The sequence below is a fragment of the Alosa pseudoharengus genome, unplaced genomic scaffold (genome assembly GCF_046254945.1).
Source record: "Alosa pseudoharengus isolate Yale_2024_CS ecotype anadromous, Long Island Sound unplaced genomic scaffold, YU_APseudo_1.1 YU_APseudo_1.1_scf_8, whole genome shotgun sequence".
Taxonomy (NCBI): domain Eukaryota; kingdom Metazoa; phylum Chordata; class Actinopteri; order Clupeiformes; family Clupeidae; genus Alosa; species Alosa pseudoharengus.
Window position 1 is genome coordinate 10,559,579 of NW_027468870.1, and position 19,390 is coordinate 10,578,968.

The 19,390-nt window shown below is 42.0% G+C and overlaps 3 protein-coding genes across 3 annotated transcripts in view; all 3 read left to right on the forward strand.

The window, feature by feature from the left end:
* Positions 1–1,367: 1,367 nt before the first annotated feature.
* Positions 1,368–3,699, forward strand: LOC143111542 (transgelin-3-like). Its single transcript, XM_076273784.1, has 2 exons — positions 1,368–1,544; positions 1,817–3,699. Exons 1-2 carry the CDS (start codon positions 1,450–1,452, stop codon positions 1,956–1,958), a joined length of 237 nt encoding a protein of 78 aa, XP_076129899.1. The 5' UTR covers positions 1,368–1,449; the 3' UTR covers positions 1,959–3,699.
* A 2,678-nt stretch (positions 3,700–6,377) lies between these two features.
* LOC143112417 (uncharacterized) lies at positions 6,378–18,045 on the forward strand. Its single transcript, XM_076274687.1, has 6 exons — positions 6,378–10,424; positions 12,539–12,843; positions 13,615–13,702; positions 14,893–14,978; positions 17,706–17,852; positions 17,960–18,045. Exons 1-6 carry the CDS (start codon positions 10,340–10,342, stop codon positions 17,981–17,983), a joined length of 735 nt encoding a protein of 244 aa, XP_076130802.1. The 5' UTR covers positions 6,378–10,339; the 3' UTR covers positions 17,984–18,045.
* An 831-nt stretch (positions 18,046–18,876) lies between these two features.
* The window catches only part of LOC143112415 (uncharacterized), a 34,242-nt gene continuing 33,728 nt past the window's right edge, over positions 18,877–19,390 (forward strand). The window contains exon 1 of the mRNA XM_076274685.1: positions 18,877–18,962. Coding sequence (XP_076130800.1) covers positions 18,878–18,962 — 85 coding nt within the window. The 5' untranslated portion in view covers position 18,877. The remainder of the gene's footprint in view (positions 18,963–19,390) is intronic.

The following is a 19,390-nucleotide window of genomic DNA, read 5'->3' on the forward strand; positions in this document are numbered from 1 at the left end:
ACATAAGAAACTACAAATTTGACTTGCTTCTGATGTCGCAATACATCATACTTTCATAAAATCATGCAACATACTCTACCTTGTCTGTGGACATTGTTATTTCCAAAGCTGGTGCTGGATAAACAAATAGCGTGCTTGTGACAGAGGAAAAGTGCTTTGGTGTTGCTAAAAGTCCAAATAGCAAGTCTAATTTGTCTTTGGTTGTTTCAGTCCAATATGTAAGATACAGTATGTAAGTTCTTTTGAGAGGTTTCCAGAATTTGATGGCTTGTTTCCCAATTTCACTGCAGAATTCAGCATGCAGGGTTTCATCTGGGTCCCATTTTTCAACCCCTTTGGACCCTACACTTCACTGCCGTAAAGTGCAATTGGTTGTATTACTGATTGGAACATTTTGAGCCAAATGCTATTTGGTATGTCAAAATAGATAGATTATCTTAATGCCATAGGAAACCCCTCTTGCTTTCTATTTCTATCAGTCTTTACTCAGTCTATACCAAATAACCCCCCCCTCTCTCTCTCTGTCTTGATCTCTGCCTCTCCTCCTCCTTCACTCCTTTTTTCTCTCTCTGCCCCTTCTCCCCTCTCTCCCTCCCTCCCCTCATTCCCTCCTTCTCTCTCCCTCCTCCCCTCTTTCCCTTTCTTCTCTCTTTTTCTCTCTCCTGCCCTCTTCCTTTCTTCTCCCTCCTTCCTTCTCTCTCTCCTCCTTTCTCTCTCTGTCCTTGTCTCCTCCCTTCTCTCTCTACTCTCTCTCTCTCCTTCCTTCTCTCCCTGCTTCTCTCTCTCCCTCCCTCTCTCCAGATCCTGTGTCGTCTCATTAACAGTCTCTATCCAGCGGAGACTCCTCCCATCCGGAAGATTTCGCAGACTAAGATGGCGTTCGGTCAGATGGAGAAGATCTCCCTCTTCCTGAAGGCTGCCGAAACCTACGGCGTCAGTCGTAACGACATCTTCCAGACCGTCAACCTCTGGGAAGGTGAGGGTCACAGGGTCAAAAGTCAGATGTCAAAGGTCAGATGTCACTGCTAGTGTGTGAGTGTGAGTGTTCCTACAGGTTAGAGTTCACTGCAGGTGTGTGAGTGCTCATAAAGGTTTAAAGTTCACTGCAGGTGTGTGTGTTCCTAAAGGTTAAAGTTCACTTCAGGTGTGTGAGTGTTCCTAAAGGTTAAAGTTCACTGAAGGTGTGTGAGTGTTCCTGTATAGTTAGAGGTTATGTACAACTGCTTTGCTTTGTCTCTTCTTTGATTGTGTGTTTCTATCTGTATTTGTTTGTGTGTGTGTGTATCTCTGTGTGTATCTGTGTGTGTGTGTGTGTATCTGTGTGTGTGTGTGTGTGTGTGTGTGTGTGTATGTGTGTGTGTGTGTGTGTGTGTATCTGTGTGTGTGTGTGTGTGTGTGTGTGTGTGTGGGCCCGTGGGCCCTTCCTTCTGTCCTTCTTCAGGGAAGGACATGGCAGCAGTTCAGAGAACCCTGGTGGCGTTGGGCAGTGAGGCTGTCACTAAGGATGATGGGTATTACTATGGCAACAGAGAGTGGTTCCACAAGTGAGTGTGTGTTCTGTTCATCTTTCTCCCTCTCCCTAGTCTCCCCCTTCTCTTCCAATCTGTCTCTCTCTCTCTCTCTCTCTCTCTCTCACACACACACACACACACACACACACACACACACACACACACACACACACACACACACACAATCACAGCCTTTAAGTCTGTTTTTGAGTACAGCAGAAAGTCAAACTTTCCAATTCCCTTTCTTCTCTTCCTCCTCCTCTTCTCCTCCTCTTCTCTCTCTCTGTCTCTCCTCTGTCTACCAGGAAGCCAAAAGGAAATAGGCGGAGCTTCACTGAGGAGCAGCTGCGTCATGGGCGGAGCTACATCGGTCAGCAGATGGGAGGCCACAGAGGGGCGTCTCAGGCCGGCATGACCAGCTACGGCACCCCACGCCAGATCATGTAGAGGTGTGTGTGTGTGTGTGTGTGTGAGACCAGCTACGGCACCCCACGCCAGATCATGTAGAGGTGTGTGTGTGTGTGTGTGTGTTTGTGTGTGTGAGACCAGCTATGGCACCCCACGCCAGATCATGTAGAGGTGTGTGTGTGTGTGTGTGTGTGTGTGTGTGTGTGTGTGTGTGAGACCAGCTACGGCACCCCACGCCAGATCATGTAGAGGTGTGTGTGTGTGTGTGTGTGTGTGTGTGTGTGAGACCAGCTACGGCACCCCACGCCAGATCATGTAGAGGTGTGTGTGTGTGTGTGAGACCAGCTACGGCACCCCACGCCAGATCATGTAGAGGTGTGTGTGTGTGTGTGTGTGTGTGTGTGTGAGACCAGCTACGGCACCCCACGCCATATCATGTAGAGGTGTGTGTGTGTGTGTGTGTGTGTGTGTGTGTGTTTGTGTGTGTGAGACCAGCTATGGCACCCCACGCCAGATCATGTAGAGGTGTGTGTGTGTGTGTGTGTGTGTGTGTGTGTGTAAGACCAGCTACGGCACCCCACGCCAGATCATGTAGAGGTGTGTGTGTGTGTTTGTGTGTGTGAGACCAGCTATGGCATGGTGTTGTTCTGGTGTTGGTAATGTATTTCATGTTCATTGGTAGAAAAAGTGGTTCCCGTTTGCTCAGCTAATCACCACTAGGAAAAATAAGGCACCCCATGCCAGATCATGTAGAGGTGTGTGTGTGTGTGAGACCAGCTACGGCACCCCACGCCAGGTGTGTGTGTGTGTGTGTGTGTGTGAGACCAGCTACGGCACCCCACGCCAGATCATGTAGAGGTGTGTGTGTGTGTGTGTGTGTGTGTGTGTGTGAGACCAGCTACGGCACCCCACGCCAGATCATGTAGAGGTGTGTGTGTGTGTGTGTGTGTGTGAGACCAGCTACGGCACCCCACGCCAGATCATGTAGAGGTGTGTGTGTGTGTGTGTGTGTCTGTGTGAGACCAGCTACGGCACAAGCACGCCAGATCATGTAGAGGTGTGTGTGTGTGTGTGTGTGAGACAAGCTATGGCACTCCATACCAGATCATATAGAGGTGTGTGTGTGTGTGTGTGTGTGTGTGTGTGAGACCAGCTACGGCACTCTATACCAGATCATATACTGTAGAGGTGTGTGTGTGTGTGTGTGTGTGTGAGACCAGCTACGGCACCCCACGCCAGATCATGTAGAGGTGTGTGTGTGTGTGTGTTTGTGTGAGATTAGCTATGGCACTCCATACCAGATCATATAGAGGTGTGTGTGTGTGTGTGTGAGACCAACTACGGCACCCCACGCCAGATCATGTTAGAGTGTGGCTACCCGACCCATGCCCGACGGGTCTCCTATATGTCCTACAGATAACATGACGCATTCCTACATGTGTGAGAGAGACCAGCTACGGCACAGCATGGCCATCGGCACCAGATCATCTAGAAGTGTGTGTGTGTATGTGTGTGTATGTGTGTGTGTGTGTGTGTGTGTTTGAAACCTGCCTGACAGTATATATTAGTTTGATGTTGTTACTGTTTTCTCCTGCAGGGTCTTTCTTTGCTTGTCTGGATCTGAGGAAGCAGAGATGACAACACAACAACACGCCACCTAGTGGTTAAACACCCGTGCTGCACGAAGAGTTGCATTCCCGCCTCACTTTTTATTTAGGGAATTATTAGCTATATTTATACTTTTATTTTGATAACTATTGATTTATATTTCAAACCTTATTTTAATGTTATGTAAACATTTTTCTATTTGCACATGTATTTTATTCTCAAATAGTTACATAATAGCAGCATATGTTTTTATTTTGTTTGGATAAATTAAGTGAGACTATTCAGGGAGTATTTAAATGAGGAAATATATATTCATGGAATGATGTCACACATAAAAGGTAATTGATGATGTCATTTAGATCAGAAGATGTCATGTTGATAAGTAAGTAATTGTAAATTGCCAAATCCATTGTGAAAAATGTCTTGCTTCTTGGTTAATGAATAGTGGTCCCGATGCCTGATTTATCCAAGATATTAATCTCAGTAGAGTATGATATCAGAGATTGTATTTGAATGTGTTTGTAGGTGTGAGAGTGGATCAATATCCAACATGTGTGGATTACAGCAGATAACTGTAAAAAGCTCCAATGTGTGGGAATTACAGCAGATAACTAGGCTAATCCTAGGCTAACCCACAAAGAAGTTGTTGGTCTCCTTACTTGTAAGAAACCTCATTGAGGGTTCTCATAAAGACAATCTGAATAATATGCACAATGCAAAGCCAAACATGAAGTATTGTAAGTTGTATTTGTGAGTATGAAGCATTCAGAAGCTGGTGTAATTGGGTGTTGATTTGAATTGTATACGACACTGCTATGATGAAGTCATAATGAGAACGGGTTTTGTAAAAGTTCACACATGTACACGTGTGTTATCCACAATGAAGAAGCAATAAAGCTTGATTAGGAGTCAACAATTATGACAATTATTTTTTACACACACACACACAGACACTCCTAATCATACACACACACACACCGGGGGTGCCAATAAATGTGGAGGGTGATGTAATAATAATAATAATAATAATACATTTTATTTGTTGCTTTTATTTGAAAGCTGCTAAAGTTGGTGGGGAAATTCCTGGAAAAAAAACATTAAATCACTTAATCTTTGAGTTCATACAAACCCTCGTATCAAAAGACCTTGTGTGTCAAGGCGTTCTTGAGATATAACACTCAAGGTGTTTTTGACCTTGACATTTGACCTTTGACCTCCAACATCAATTCACTTCATCTTTGAATCCATACAAATAGTCATACCAAATTTCAGGCATGTATGTCAAGGCATTCTTGAGATTTTGCACTCAGAGTGTTCATTGACTTGACCTTTGACCTCCAACATCAACTCACTTCATCTTTGAGTCCATACAAACATTTGTACCAAATTTGAAGCATATGCGTCAAACCGTTCTGGAGATATAATGCGCAACGCATGAGATATGGCTGTGACTTTTATTTTGACACACGGGAAACACTTAAACAGGATGTGTAGTTTTAGGGAGCACCAGATTGTATGCATTAGAAGCTGAGACAGTTGATCCACAGGTGACACCTGTGCCAGTGTTCCAGCCCGGGAACTACTCTGGGAGCTTAACAAGCGCAGCTGCCTTTAGGCCATTATGACATCACAGCCATTGAAGTCTATGGGGAAAATTAGCTTTTTAACATTTTTAATCCCTTATTTCTCAAAAAGTATAAATTTTTTTAAAAATCTGAAAAAATAACTCTCTTGCCCCACTCCAGACCTTCCGAACGGTTATTTCAACATGTCTGTACGTTAAGCGGTTAGAGTCGCATTAATTCTTGAAAAGGTAAAAAGAAAAGGTTATAATAAGAAGCCAGGAGATTTCAAGATAGTGGATTCCATCCACTATAATAATAAGAAGAAGCCAGGAGATTTCAAGATAGTGGATTCCATCCACTATAACTAGAAATGCAATTCCAAGGAATTACCAGTGCATGAAAATGCAAAAGTTGTGATGTAAAATATCATGTATAGTTAAAATAGATAATACAGAGATGGTTACTACGGTGATGCTAGGATAGACATGGTGGTTGCATAGATTAATAAAAGTTGATAGTTTAAAAGTAGACCGTTTAAAAGTTAAACGTATAGTTTAAAAGTTGTTGATAGACAGCTAGTTTAATAGATAGATAGTGTAATGATTAGGGATGTCCGATATTGGCTTTTTTGCCGATATCCGATATGCCGATATTGTCCAACTCTCAAATTTCGATTCCGATATCAGCCGATACCGATGTCGATATGTGGGTTATTTTTCCTCAAAACTAATTTATGTAACATCACATATCTCCTGTTGTGGAATTAACACAACATGCTTAATGTTATTGTGATGCCCCACTGGATGCATTCTTGAATGCAACAAGGCTTTCCAAATGTTAACATTGTCTGTGCAAAATAAGAAAAATACTTCAACTTAATTTAGGGAAAAGTGCCATGTTTATTTTTTATTTTTTAATTGTCTCAAACAGGCTTGGAATTTCACCATTCTGGGGGCAAGGCCACTTGGCCTTCAGTTGGGCATATTTGGTGGGGGGCACAAAGGCCACATGTCAGGGCACCAAGGCCAAAGTTAACTATACAGTTGTAGGCTATAAAAATGATCAAAGTTCACTGCAGTAGACCTGCATCACTGTATGAAACATTACAAAAAACATGAAACATGACATATTACATAGAACTGTAAATCATCTGATCATCTAATATTTGCAGATATCTAGGCTATATATAACATTTATTTTATATTTGGCCTGTTATGAAATCATGTATTGAACAATTTAAGCACAGCTCAGCTTTAAGAAACTCAAATAGCCTAGATGCATGCTTAGCATTTTGTGATCTTTAAGGCTACTTTCACAAACTCTTAGTCAGCTCACTGTCCTATGATTTACCAATATAGGCGATATTTGTAACATTTATTTTGTATTTGGCCCGTTATAAAATCATGTGGAACAATTTAAACACATTGTAAAATGTAAAGCCCAAATTTGGAGACATCCATGCATGTCGAAATTTACTGCAAATTCAAAACTAGATTACTCTGGAACGGCTAACTGTACAGGGGACTGCTTTACACTTTTGTGTTCGGTAAGGTCTGCTGTTTATTCTGATATATGGTTTGTCATGTGTTAAAAGAAGGGTTCGTGAAGTATTCCACCGAGATGAATGGGTAGGGAGATCATGGGACGCAAAACCTTCAGTAGAATGTATGATTAAATTGAATTATATTATTTACTTTTCTCGCGAACCGTTCAACACAGCAATTATCGGCTAACATCGTTTAAAAGCTGAGTAAAAGCTCTTTCATGTGATACTTGTGATGTCTGTGTGATGAATAGGCTACTTCGCGAGTAGTTCAACTGAGAAGAATGGGTGAATTTGGACGCACTTTCTTTCTTGCGCTGTCACTTTCTCCACTGCGTAAAAGACTAAATTAATTTGCGCTGTGAATGCTAAGATTATTTTGACAGGCCACAGGCTAAATAAAAATCGCTATTAGTAGGACGCAAAGCAGAATATTGAAATAACGGGGCACCAAGGCCACCGTGGCCTGTAAACCTCTGATTTTCAAAGGGGCCTCACGGCCAATGCAAGGGGCTACGACGGCCATGGCCGTCGTGGCCGCCGTGAAATTCCTACCCTGGTCTCAAACAACAGTTTGGATTACACTCTCCCTGAGATAATCTTGACAATGCCCACAACAAATAGGGCAAATTTGACTTCTTCACAAATGATAAAACATTGTACCTGAACAACTATGGGCAACATAGCAGAATGTAAAGCCAACTAAAATAACAGGCATAGTGTATGACAGGCTACCCTTTTTCTGTGTTAAATGAGCCTGCATTTGTAGGATGCTTCATGAACTGTTTCTTTAACTAAAACTCAATCACCTTAATTGAATGAATGCACAAATATGAGTCAATTACACTGTGGCAAGCAACTATACTGCACAATTTTGAAAACATTTGTTTGAGCTACAAAAAATACTTCAGGCTTGAGGTGAAGTACATAACGGGCCATACCCACAATCAGGCTTGGAATTTCACCATTTTAGGGGCAAGGCCACTTGGCCTTCAGTTGGGCATATTTGGTGGGGGGCACAAAGGCCACATGTCAGGGCACCAAGGCCAAAGTTAACTATACAGTAGTAGGCTATAAAAATGATCAAAGTTGTATTCACTGCAGTAGACCTGCATCACTGTATACAAAAACATGACATATTACATATAACTGTAAATCATCTGATCATCTAATATTTTCAGATATCTAGGCTATATTTAACATTTATTTTATATTTGGCCTGTTATGAAATCATGTATTGAACAATTTAAGCACAGCTCAGCTTTAAGAAACTCAAATAGCCTAGATGCATGCTTAGCATTTTGTGATCATTAAGGCTACTTTCACAAACTCTTACAGTCAGCTGTCCTCTGATTTACCGATATCTAGGCGACATTTGTAATATTTGTTTTGTATTTGGCCCGTTATGAAATAATGTGGAACAATTTAAACACAGTGTAAAACTTAAATCCCAAATTTGGAGACATCCATGTATGTTGAAATTTACTGCAAATTCAAAACGGGATTAGTCTGGAACGGCTAACTGTACAGGGGACTGATTTACACCTTTCTGTTCGGTAAGGTCTGCTGTTTATTCTGATATATGGTTTGTGATATGTTAAACGAAGGGTTCTGAAGTATTCCACCGAGATGAATGGGTAGGGAGATGGACGCAAAACCTTCAGTAGAATTTATGATTGAATGATATTATTTACTTTTCTCGCGAACCGTTCACCACAGCAATTAGCGGCTAACATCGTTTAAAAGCTGAGAAAAAGCTCTTTCATGTGATACTTGTGATGTCTGTGTGATGAGTAGGCTACTTCGCGAGTAGTTCAACTGAGAAGAATGGGTTAATTTGGACGCACTTTCTTGCGCTGTCACTTTCTCCACTGCGTAATTTGGCCATAGGCTAAATATATATCGCTATTAGTAGGACGCAAAGCAGAATATTTAAAGAAGGGGGCACCAAGGCCACCGTGGCCTGTAAACCTCTGATTTTCAAAGGGGCGTCACGGCCAACTCAAGGGGCTACGACGGCCATGGCCAATTCCAAACCACAGACATAATGTTGAAACAGAGCGAGCAAGTTTGTTACTGCAGCCATCCACGCTTGTTTGTATGCTTCAAGACGCAGCTTGATGAGTTCATCATCTGTGCGCCGGTAAACGCTTCAGGAACGCAAGCATTATTTTATCGGTTTTAAGGCAAAAAAAATCCGATAACGATATTAACAGATATTACATTTTTATGCTAATATCGGGCCGATAATATCGGTGGGCCGATATTATCGGACATCTCTAGTAATGATAGTTTAAAAGTAGACCGTTTAAAAGTTGTTGATAGACAGCTAGTTTAATAGATAGATAGTTTAATGATAGTTTAAAAGTAGACCGTTTAAAAGTTGAATGTAAATGGTTTAAAAGTTGTTGACAGACTAAAGTTTAATGAATGTTGCTATTCAAATAGTTCAATGGCTGTGTATAGGTAGATTTTTGACGATAACTGAAAGTTGGAATGGCTCTAATGTTTGCTAACAGTTATGCTAACATTCTAACTATGCTAACCATGTTACTTAGCTAACTTAGTAGCAGTTTTGTCAAAAATTTTAACTATGCTAACAATGTTAACTATGCTAACCATGTGACTTAGCTAACTTAGCTAATCATTTTTAGTAGTTATGCTAAGTTATAGTTAACAATGTTAACTATGTTAACCATGCTAACTAGCTACAGTGGGTAGGAGTCATAGTTGATGACAAGTGACAGTTACAATGGCTGAACAGTTAAAAAGTTCAGTAGTTTAAAGGGTTAAACAGTGAATTATTGTAGTGAGGACTTTTATTTTGAAAGAGCAGAGGAAGCAGTTGAACAGGATGTGTAGTTTTAAGAGAGCCAGTTTGTATGCTTAAAGTCTGAGACTGGAAGTTGCTGCAGGTGGCCTGGCCACCTGGCATAGGATTATAATTGCTTAACGGCTCTATTGTGATGTCATCAACCCAATGTTAAGTCTTTGGGGAAATTTTGAATAGTTTTTAATTAATAGTTTAAAAAGTATAAAAGTTACAAAGATGAAACATACAAAGCACCCATGTCCTAAGTAAGACCTACGTAACATAGTTTGAATGAAGTTTCTACGTTAAACGGTTGAAGCTGCATTAAATGCGTTAGCGGAAGAATAAGAATAAGAAGCCTAGGAAGAACAGTACAGTGCATTTTCATGCACTGTAAAAAGCCTAGGAAGAACAGTACAGTGCATTATCATGCACTGTAATAAGAAGAAGCCAGGAGATTTCAAGATAGTGGATTCCATCCACTATAATTATTAGACCTTGAAAATACAATATCGGAAAAGTTTGACAGTATCAACAGAATAGACATGAAAGTTCGCTTTTGAAAAAGAATGATTGAGTTTGGAATGTAGAGTTTCATGTTTCACATTTGTGGTGTTTTCTGTTTTCTGTGTGCAGGTTTGAAAATTGTGTGTAGATTTGAAAAAATGAGACACCGATTTGTAAAAAAAAACCTCTAAGAAGTGCAGTGATGTAATTTCGTGTAGCTGTGTGTGCAAACACACACACACGTACACAGCTGTGTTGCGCATGGCCTACATACAACCTCAAAGAGTTTCAGGAAGAGGTTTGGCTCATACTGTACATACCCCCACATGCCCACACACACACAAACACACACACACACACACATAGTCTCGGACCAGGCTGAGTGATGGCTGGCTATGGCGAAGGTCCAGAGGATGATGTCTGTCTGAGGTGGACATGGGTGAAGGTCATCGTACTGGTCTGCTATTATGGTAGGCTCTGAAATCCTCTCTCACAACGTTACATTCTTTGTTACAATCTCAGGCATTTAAACATCATACAGGGCTTTACTGGTCTGTAATATATCAATTTGCAGTTGAGCAGTTTTCATCCTCAAATTCAAAATGTTTTGGTGGGTAAAATGTATATTATTCTATACTTTTTGGTAAAGAGTATAACACTGAAATACATCCTCTGTCTGAGATGCTATGTGTTTGCAAATCCAACAGCGCCACTTAGCCACTGTAGGCTAAGCATATTGAACCGATGAACAGTAAAGGCCAAGCCTGCTACTGATGAACCATTTGCTCTCGGCTTGCTGTGAGAGGATGAGAGATGATAAACTGATTAACAGCATGTTAGCTGCCTGTTGACAGGAAGTTTCTCAGAACTCTGACCCCAAAACCTTTCAGAGACAATCAGCTAGTGGACAAGCTGCTACTAACAACTAAATGCCAAATTATTTGATTATTTATTAGTTATATAGTGTATATATTATGTGTGTAAAATATCAACCCGCAGTTGAGTTGTAAACCGGTTGAACCGGATGAACGGTTTGCTATCGGCCAGCTGTGAATTAGCCATTAAAGCCAAGGAGTTATATTTCTCAGAAAAGATCAAAACTTTAGAAAGCAGATATTGCTCCTGCCTGCCAATAGGAACTGAAAGTATGACCAAGTTATGACGTCTAACACAGAAGGACTTGTGTCATCATGTCTGTGGTCTCTGTTAGGAGCGTCTATGTGAGATGAGAAATGATAAGCTGCATGTTAGCTACCTGTTGACAGGAAGTTTCTCAGAGCTCTGACCCGAAACCTCACAGACAATCAGCTAGTGGACACGCTGCTACTAACAACTAAATGCCAAACATTTTATTATTTAATATATATAAATATATATATATATATATTTTTTTTTTTTTTTTTTTTTTCTAGGCCTGTAAAATATCAATCTGCAGTTGAATTGTAAACCTGTTGAACTGATTAGCCATTTGCTCTCAGCAGTCTGCCGTGAGTTAGCCATCAAAGCCAAGGAGCTATATATCTTTAGAAAAGATGACTGTCAGACTCAGTAGGACTTGTGGTCTCTTAAAACTGACCCACTATACTATGTGGACTATTTGGGCGGACAAAAATAACTTTTTAGTATTTTTACTCCAACTGAACTTTTCATTTACTTTATATTTAACTATTAATTATTATTATATCAATCAGATATAATATCAGATTGCGTTATCCCACCAGCGGAGCTAGTTGGCTAGTTCAAACTTTTGCCAACTGAAAAAAAAGCTTAACTTGTGTCACGCTGTTCGCCAACACCAACATCCACCTTCTTTGTGTTCAAGTAGCAGGGAATTCATGCCGAACTGTTTCAACTCTGCCATCAATCATTATGTTAAGCCCGCCTAACGAATCTATACACGATGTGATTGGCCCTATCTAAGTTTAATTTTTCCAGCTCCCAAGCCAACGGAGAGTTGCTAGACTAGCCCTGGCAGCAAATTAAATTTGCTGCCGCTATGGTGCGTCTAGATTTCTAGGCTATACATGACAATCTTTTTGATGTAATATCTAGTGCTTTACATGATCAAATGTATCTTACTATGTCCCCCACCCCACACCTTTGTGTATATCCTTAGCAATATGTACAGTAGATGCAGCATATTGGGTCTTGACATGTCTACAATAATCCATAGGATATTCATGTCGTTTTATCTTATATATTTTCTTAACTTACTTTATATTTAACTTTTAATTATTTGCTCATCAATCAGATACTAACTTGCTTTATATTTCATTTTTAATTATTATTGCACCAATGGCACATTAAAGGGACACCAGGCAAGCCTGATGCTTTTTCTCTACGAAACTCCCCCTCGCTCGGTCTGAAGCTGTAAACTGATCCTGCTTTGGTTGGCGGGTAGGATACACCGAACTTGCAAGTGGGATATTCTTCCTACAGGCAGTAGGGGCGGGCGAGAGAGCCTTCATTCGCCCCGTAATGAGTCATTTAACCATATACCGACTTACGAAGATGATTAATTAACACGAAAACGTTGCCTGGTGTCCCTTTAACTTGCGTAACGTGTAACTCGGTTCTGTCCCAGGCTCGGTGGTCCGAGGCGGTCAGTCTCCCATCAAGGTGGTAACCGGGGGCAACCTGACAGCTAGGGCCGGGGACAGCGTGACATTCCGCTGTGAGGTTCATGATCGTAACAGCTCCCACATCACCATGGTGGAGTGGACCCGGTGTGACCGAGGGGCGGCGCCCAGCAAGGTCCTTGTCTTCATGACCTCAGGGTCAAATCTGTCGCTCATCGACACCCACCAGGGACGTGTCACCATGACGACAGCCAGCAGCTTCACCCTGAGGAACGTGAGCATGGAGGACTTTGGGTTGTACTGCTGCAAGGTGGGTAGAGAGAGAACCAGGGGTGAGGAAGGAGCAGAGAGGGAGCGAGGGATAGAGAGGGGTATTAGAGGAGGAGAGGGAGGGATAGAGAGGGGTATTAGAGGAGGAAAGGGAGGGAGAGATAAAGAAGGGCATTGGAGGAGGAGAGGGAGGGATAGAGAGGGGTATTGAAGGAGGAGAGGGAGGAATAGAGAGGCATTGGAGGAAGAGAGGGAGGGAGGAATAGAGAGGAGCATTGGAGGGGGAGAGAGAGGGAGGAATAGAGAGGGGCATTGGAGGAGGAGAGGGAGGGATAGAGATGGACATTGGATGGAGGGATAGAGAGGGGTATTTGAGGGAGGGAGGGAAGGATAAAGAGGGGCGTTGGAGGAGAAGAAGGATGGAGGCATGGAGGGAGAGAGAGGGAGGGATAGAGAGGGGCTTTGGAGGGATAGACAGGTGCATTGGAGGAGAAGAAAGATGGAGGCATGGAGGGAGAGAGATGGCGGGATAGAGAGGGGCTTTGGCGAGAGGAAGGGAATGAAAGATTGGGGCATTGGAGGGCGGGATGGATAAAGACATTGGAGAGATGGAGAGGAGTACTGGAGTAAGGTACAGACAAAGAGATAGGGGTACTGGAGGGGAGATATGGATACAGAGAGGGAGGGATGGAGGGATGAAGAGGGGCATTGGAAGGAGGGATAGGAGCACTTGGGGATGGAGGGAGTGGTGGAGGTGTGAGCAGGTGGCCAGTGGGTTTATTTCAGCTTTTCTCACTTCAATCCCAAACAGCTGAACGTGTTCCCTGATGGAGTGCTGCAGGCAGAAGTGCATCTGAGTGAAGGAACTGGAGAGGAAGACCAAAACATCACATTGTCAGGTAAGGGACGGGGTCTGAAAGGAGTGTGTGTGTGTGTGTGTGTGTGTGTGTGTGTGTGTGTGTGTTTCTTGGTGGATAGCAGTAGCTTCTGTTCTGTGTGTATGAGGAGCTTATCTGTCTTTACACAGAGCCATGATGAATGCACCACACACTCATTTTATATCATGTGATCTTTATCTCAGCAGTCGGAACTATCTGATCTGTTAATTAGTTGAGTTTATAAATGGCATGTGGTGTAGCACATATATCTAATAATACTGTAGGGGAGAGCCGGGACGATTGAAACACGGGACAAATGAAACATTCCAGTTTTCTCCAAGTGTAATGATGATAGACAGACGTCCTTCAGTCAAAACATAGAGCATGTTAACCGCCTTCTATCAGCCAAATATCTTCTTGCTTGTCATTTTATCATGGAGTTACAGGCTATAAACAAGTTTTGATGCGCAAAAGTAAACTTCATTAGCGGTTAAATTTTTTCGATTATTAATGAGTGTTTTTCATTTAAAGGTTCGAGGTTAACCCACGTAAAAACCTAGTGGAACGATATTTTCAACAATATAAACATTATATAAATGGGAAAGCTTACCGTTCTAGCTATAAACATGGCAGAATCATCCACAGGGCATGATATTTCAAAAAACGCTTCATACACGCTTCTCGATGATGGCAATGAGTTGTTAACAGACATGCACGAAGACGTATAGCCCTGCAACAATCTATCTAAAATAACACCTTTTGGGAGTACCATTCATGATATGTAGTACAATTTTGAAGTTGTGGGACGTTTATATGGCTTAAACTGTATGTTTCATTCGTCCCCTTATGTTGTTTCAACTGTCCCGACCAGGAGGGACGAATTAAACATTACGCACGTCCCACTTTTGCTGTAATAATTCCTGAACAGTTTTGTTCAAAGCTGAAAATGCATTTGTATTTGACAGAGGACAGATGTAGGTTACTAATGACCAAATATTAGCTGTCAGTGTGGTATGATCGCTTTGTAAATTACGTTTAATTAAAAAGTGTTTCAACTGTCCCGGCTCTCCCCTATTCCTTTATCTAGACAGTTATAGATGTATATAGTTTTATATAAAAATACCAGTGTTACAGAGCAGTTAATGTAAATGACAAATATGTGTGTGTGTGTGTGTGTGTTTGTGTGTGTGTGTGTGTCTGTTTACTCCCAGGCCTTCCTCCACAGATCGTGTACATCTTGGGAGGTGTGTGTGCTCTAGTGTTGGTGGTTGTCGTGACGACTGTGATTGTTTGTAAGGTAAGTCTGAGTGGCACTCTGTCCTCTGAGTTTCACAAGGTCTCCGAGGTGTCCTGTTATACGGAATTAATGGTTGGGGGGGCGAGGGGCAAAGAACTCCCCGACGCGCATGATCTCTGAGCGTGTAATTATCACCCGGAGAGAAGAAATACTCTTTTCTGATTGGCTGAATAACAGGACACCTATGAAGTAGATCTGGTAAAAAAAAGTTCCATATAAATGCTTATGAATAGTAACTATAACAACCATAGTAGGAAAGCGGTTGAGCCTGAAAGCAGGCTTCGCAACAATGGAATAAACTATAAACAAGCTATCTGTCCATGCAATCATGGGCGGATTATGAACTTTCGGGCCCAGATGTATTAAGGGCCCCCCACTTATTATCGTAAATGTGGGAGGGGGGTTTGGGGGTCCTCCCCTAGAATTTTTTTAATTTGTTTGATGTGATTTCCTGTATTCTGGTGCATTTTGGGGATGGCCAATACTAAATTCAATCAGATTCATAGCCTACATCCTGATTTGTTGATATTGAGGCAATGATTCCATGCAAAGGCTTGGGATTCATGGCCCCCTGACCCCTTGGGCCCCTGGGCCTGGGCCCGGTAGGCCCGTGCAGTAATCCATCCCTGCATGCGATCGCTGTTATAGGGCCAAAGAAAGTTGTACAAGTTGGCTTCTTTTTAAACGGAACCGCTTGTTTCCTTTGCGTGTTAAAGGCATGCCTATTGCCTATAGTGGCAACCGGGTGATAAGCGGGGAGGCAACTCCTTTGTCCCTTACAGTACTTATTGGATATTCCAAATCAACACATACTAAGCGCTCTATCTTGGTGATCTAAAACCCAGCGCATAGCGTATTTTTATCACGATGCAAAGCGTATTCCTATCTTACATTCAAGTTTTTTCGCCATGCCCTTCTCTTTTATTACACAATGCGCCCAGGGGTGTGGCAATTAACGGCCTAATGTGTGGTCTGACGCATTATCTAAAAATAGCTTTTTTACACACCATCTAAAAAGCATTACGTCACTGACCAAAAAAAACCTGGTCTAGCAAAAGGCACATATGAAGCACAGCTGAAGACGCACTGTCACGAGATGTAAGCAGCAACTCCTCTGCAGGATAAATGTCCTTACGTTTTTTATGCAGTCATTTGAACATTATTAGGGTAAGTGTTAAACGTTCCACATACTCGACGCACCCGACCGGTAGCGCGACAATGTGACGTCACAGAAGCGCCGTAACCATTTATACTCGCGCGTCGTGGTCACTAGTTGCAATATTCTCCTGAACAGAGGTGTCGCTGTGAAAGATTAACGTTAACTACGTTACACAGCAGAAGAAGCTGCATTAAGAAACACTAGTAGCAGAAAATATAAACGGGCTCTTCTATTAGCTAGCCTCTGTGATGGTACTTTAGACTTTGGTTGCTACTATTCACAACTACCACCATCATTATCATCTAGTTTCCAAGGTGTGCGCACAGGTAGATAGATGGATATATAGATAGATACTTTAGTCATCCCGAGGGAAATTTTAATAATTTAAACAGTTTAGTTAGCTGGCTAGCTTGCTAGCAGCTGGCTGAGTTTGTGTAATTTCTTGAAGTGGAAAGAGATTTTGTTCAGGCCTTAATAGATATCCTTTGTTTGAAATAAATCGTTTCTATTCTTTCCTCTTAATTTCATGTGTTGCAACTCTTGCTGGTAACTTTGTTAACTTATCCAGCAAACTATTAAAAATTCACGACTGTAACAAAACACTGCAACTCTCGCTTGCCCTCGAACTAGTCCATCTTCCTGTTTCCGTTTTGTCGCGCTCGTCTGAAAAAAAATGAGTGGTGCGCTACCTCGCGCTACCTGGCTAAAATCCTGGCGCGCTAGAAAGATCTACGTCATTTTGACGTCACGGTGTCGCGCTACCGGTCGGGTGCGTCGAGTATGTAGAAGCCCTTAGCCTGACGAGCCAGACCAACATCAAGATGTAGTTTTCCCACCAGCGGAGCTAGTTGGCTAGTTGATAAAACTTTTGATAAAAATTTGAAAAACTCGAGTTGCGATTCAAAGACCGCTGTTCGCCAGTAACAGCATCCATCTTTTTTATTTTCAAGTAGCAGGGAATTCACGCAGAACCGTCGCAACTCTGCCCAGTCCACCAACCCTGTCCATCGACTCTATACACAATGTGATTAGCCTGACCAAAGTTAGTTTTTTTCAGCTCGCAAGCCAACGGAGAGTTGCTAGACTACCCTGGCTGCAAATTACATTTGCTGCCGCTAGGGTGCGTCTAGATTTCTAGGCTAGGTAAGTGTTGCTTTTTTCAGGCTATGTTTTCTTCTTGTGTGCAAGTAGATTCCTTCAAATGCGCCGCTGACTGTCAAAATACCGATGCGCTGTTTGAAGTTGCGCTGCTTGCTGTTAAAGGGAATGTCAGATGTAATTTTCATTTGTTTAAAGGATGTTACGCCCAAAACACACCCATGACTGATTATGAAACATAAGACCACCTTTTTGCGCCAGGTGCCCGATGTTTGATAACAAAACCACCCCCAATGTGGACTGGACAAACCCCTACATTTATTTAAGCTATTCGCCAGTGACCATGCGTTTTAGATTGCCAACATAGGGCCCAAAGTCACAATCACCTAATATTGTGTTTTGAGTCAAGGCATCTACAGTATACAGTACAGTAAAAGTCATCCAATCCTGTGTCCTGATTCCTCTCCTAGAAGCACAGAGTCCAGCTCCGGGACTACGTCAACGTATCAGTGCACCAAGGGAGCGACCCAAAAGGTCCAGATGACGCGGGAGAGGCGAACGACAAGGGTGCAGAGGAGAACGACCAGCTATGGCACCTTGCATCAGATCATGTAGAGGTGTGTGTGTGTGTGTGTGTATGTGTGTGTATGTGTGTGTGTGTGTGTTTGAGACGTGCCTGACAGTATTCCTTTGTATGATGCTATTACTGTTTTCTCCTGCACAGTACGTCTCACTTGCCTGGACCTGAGGAAACAGAGATGACGACACAGCAAAACGCCACCTAGTGGTTAAACACCTGTACTGCACGAGGAGTTGCATTCCCGTCTCACTTTTTGTTCAGGGAATTATTGGCTATATTTATACTTTTATTTTTATATCTATTGATTTATATTTCAAACCTTATTTTAATGTTATGTAAACATTTTTCTATTTGCACATGCATTTTATCCTCACATTGTTACATAATAGCAGCATGTTTTTATTTTGTTTGGATAAATTAAGTGAGACTATTCAGGGAGTATTTAAATTAGGAAATATATATTTATGGAATGATGTCACACATAAAGGTTATTGATGATGTCACTTAGATCAGAAGATGTTACGTTGATAAGTAATTGGAAGTTGCCAAATCATTTGAACATTATTGGGGCAAGTCCTCACATTGAATTAATATCCAACGTGTGGATTACAGCAGATCACTGTAAAAAGCTCCAATGTGTGGGAATTACAGCAGATAACGGTAAAACAAAATGCAAATCCCAGGCTAACCCACAAAGATGCTGTTACTCTCCTTACCTGTAAGAACCCTCATTGAGAGTTCTCGTAAAGACAATCAGAATAATACGTACAATGCAAAACCAAACGTGAAGTTGTAAGTATTTCTAAGTATGAAGCATTCGAAAGCTGGTGTAGACGGCACTGTTATGATAGATAGATAGATAGATAGATAGATAGATAGATAGATAGATGCAGTGATGCCACTTTCTGTAGCCTTCTCTCAGCACTCTTGTTGCTCAACACCATGCTTTGTGGTTCTCATCATACATGCAACTTCAAGAGTTGAAGGAAGAGGTTTTGCTCATAAATAGACACAGACACACACACACACACAACACACACACGTCTCGGACCAGGCTGAGTGATGGCTGGCTGTGGCAAGGGTCCAGAGGACGATGTCTGTCTGAGGTGGACATGGGTGAAGGTCATCGTACTGGTCTGCTGTTACGGTAGGTTACTGTCAACATCTGGGTGGTGGTAGAGTAGTGGTTAAGGAGCAGGGCTAGCTTGCATTAGTCTGAGAAGTTGTGGGTTCAATTCTCCGGCTTCCACTGTCTTAACCCCATGCTGCTCTGGGGATATTGGGCCTTGCAATATAATAATTGCAATACGGTAATGGGTAGATAAGCGTCTGCTAAATGAGTAAAATGAATGTAACGTAAAGTTGAGTAGTGGTCGTCCTCAAATGCACATTTTTTGGTGGCTAAAATGTGTTATTAAACATGTACAGTATATACATTTGCATTTGGTATAATGTTTGGTATGTATATATAACACTGAAATATATCCTCTGGCTGAGCAGCTATGTTTTATCAGCTTCAACAGCGCTGATTGAGTAAGGACTGTTTGGTTAGAGGTTGCACACTGCCTGCGTGAG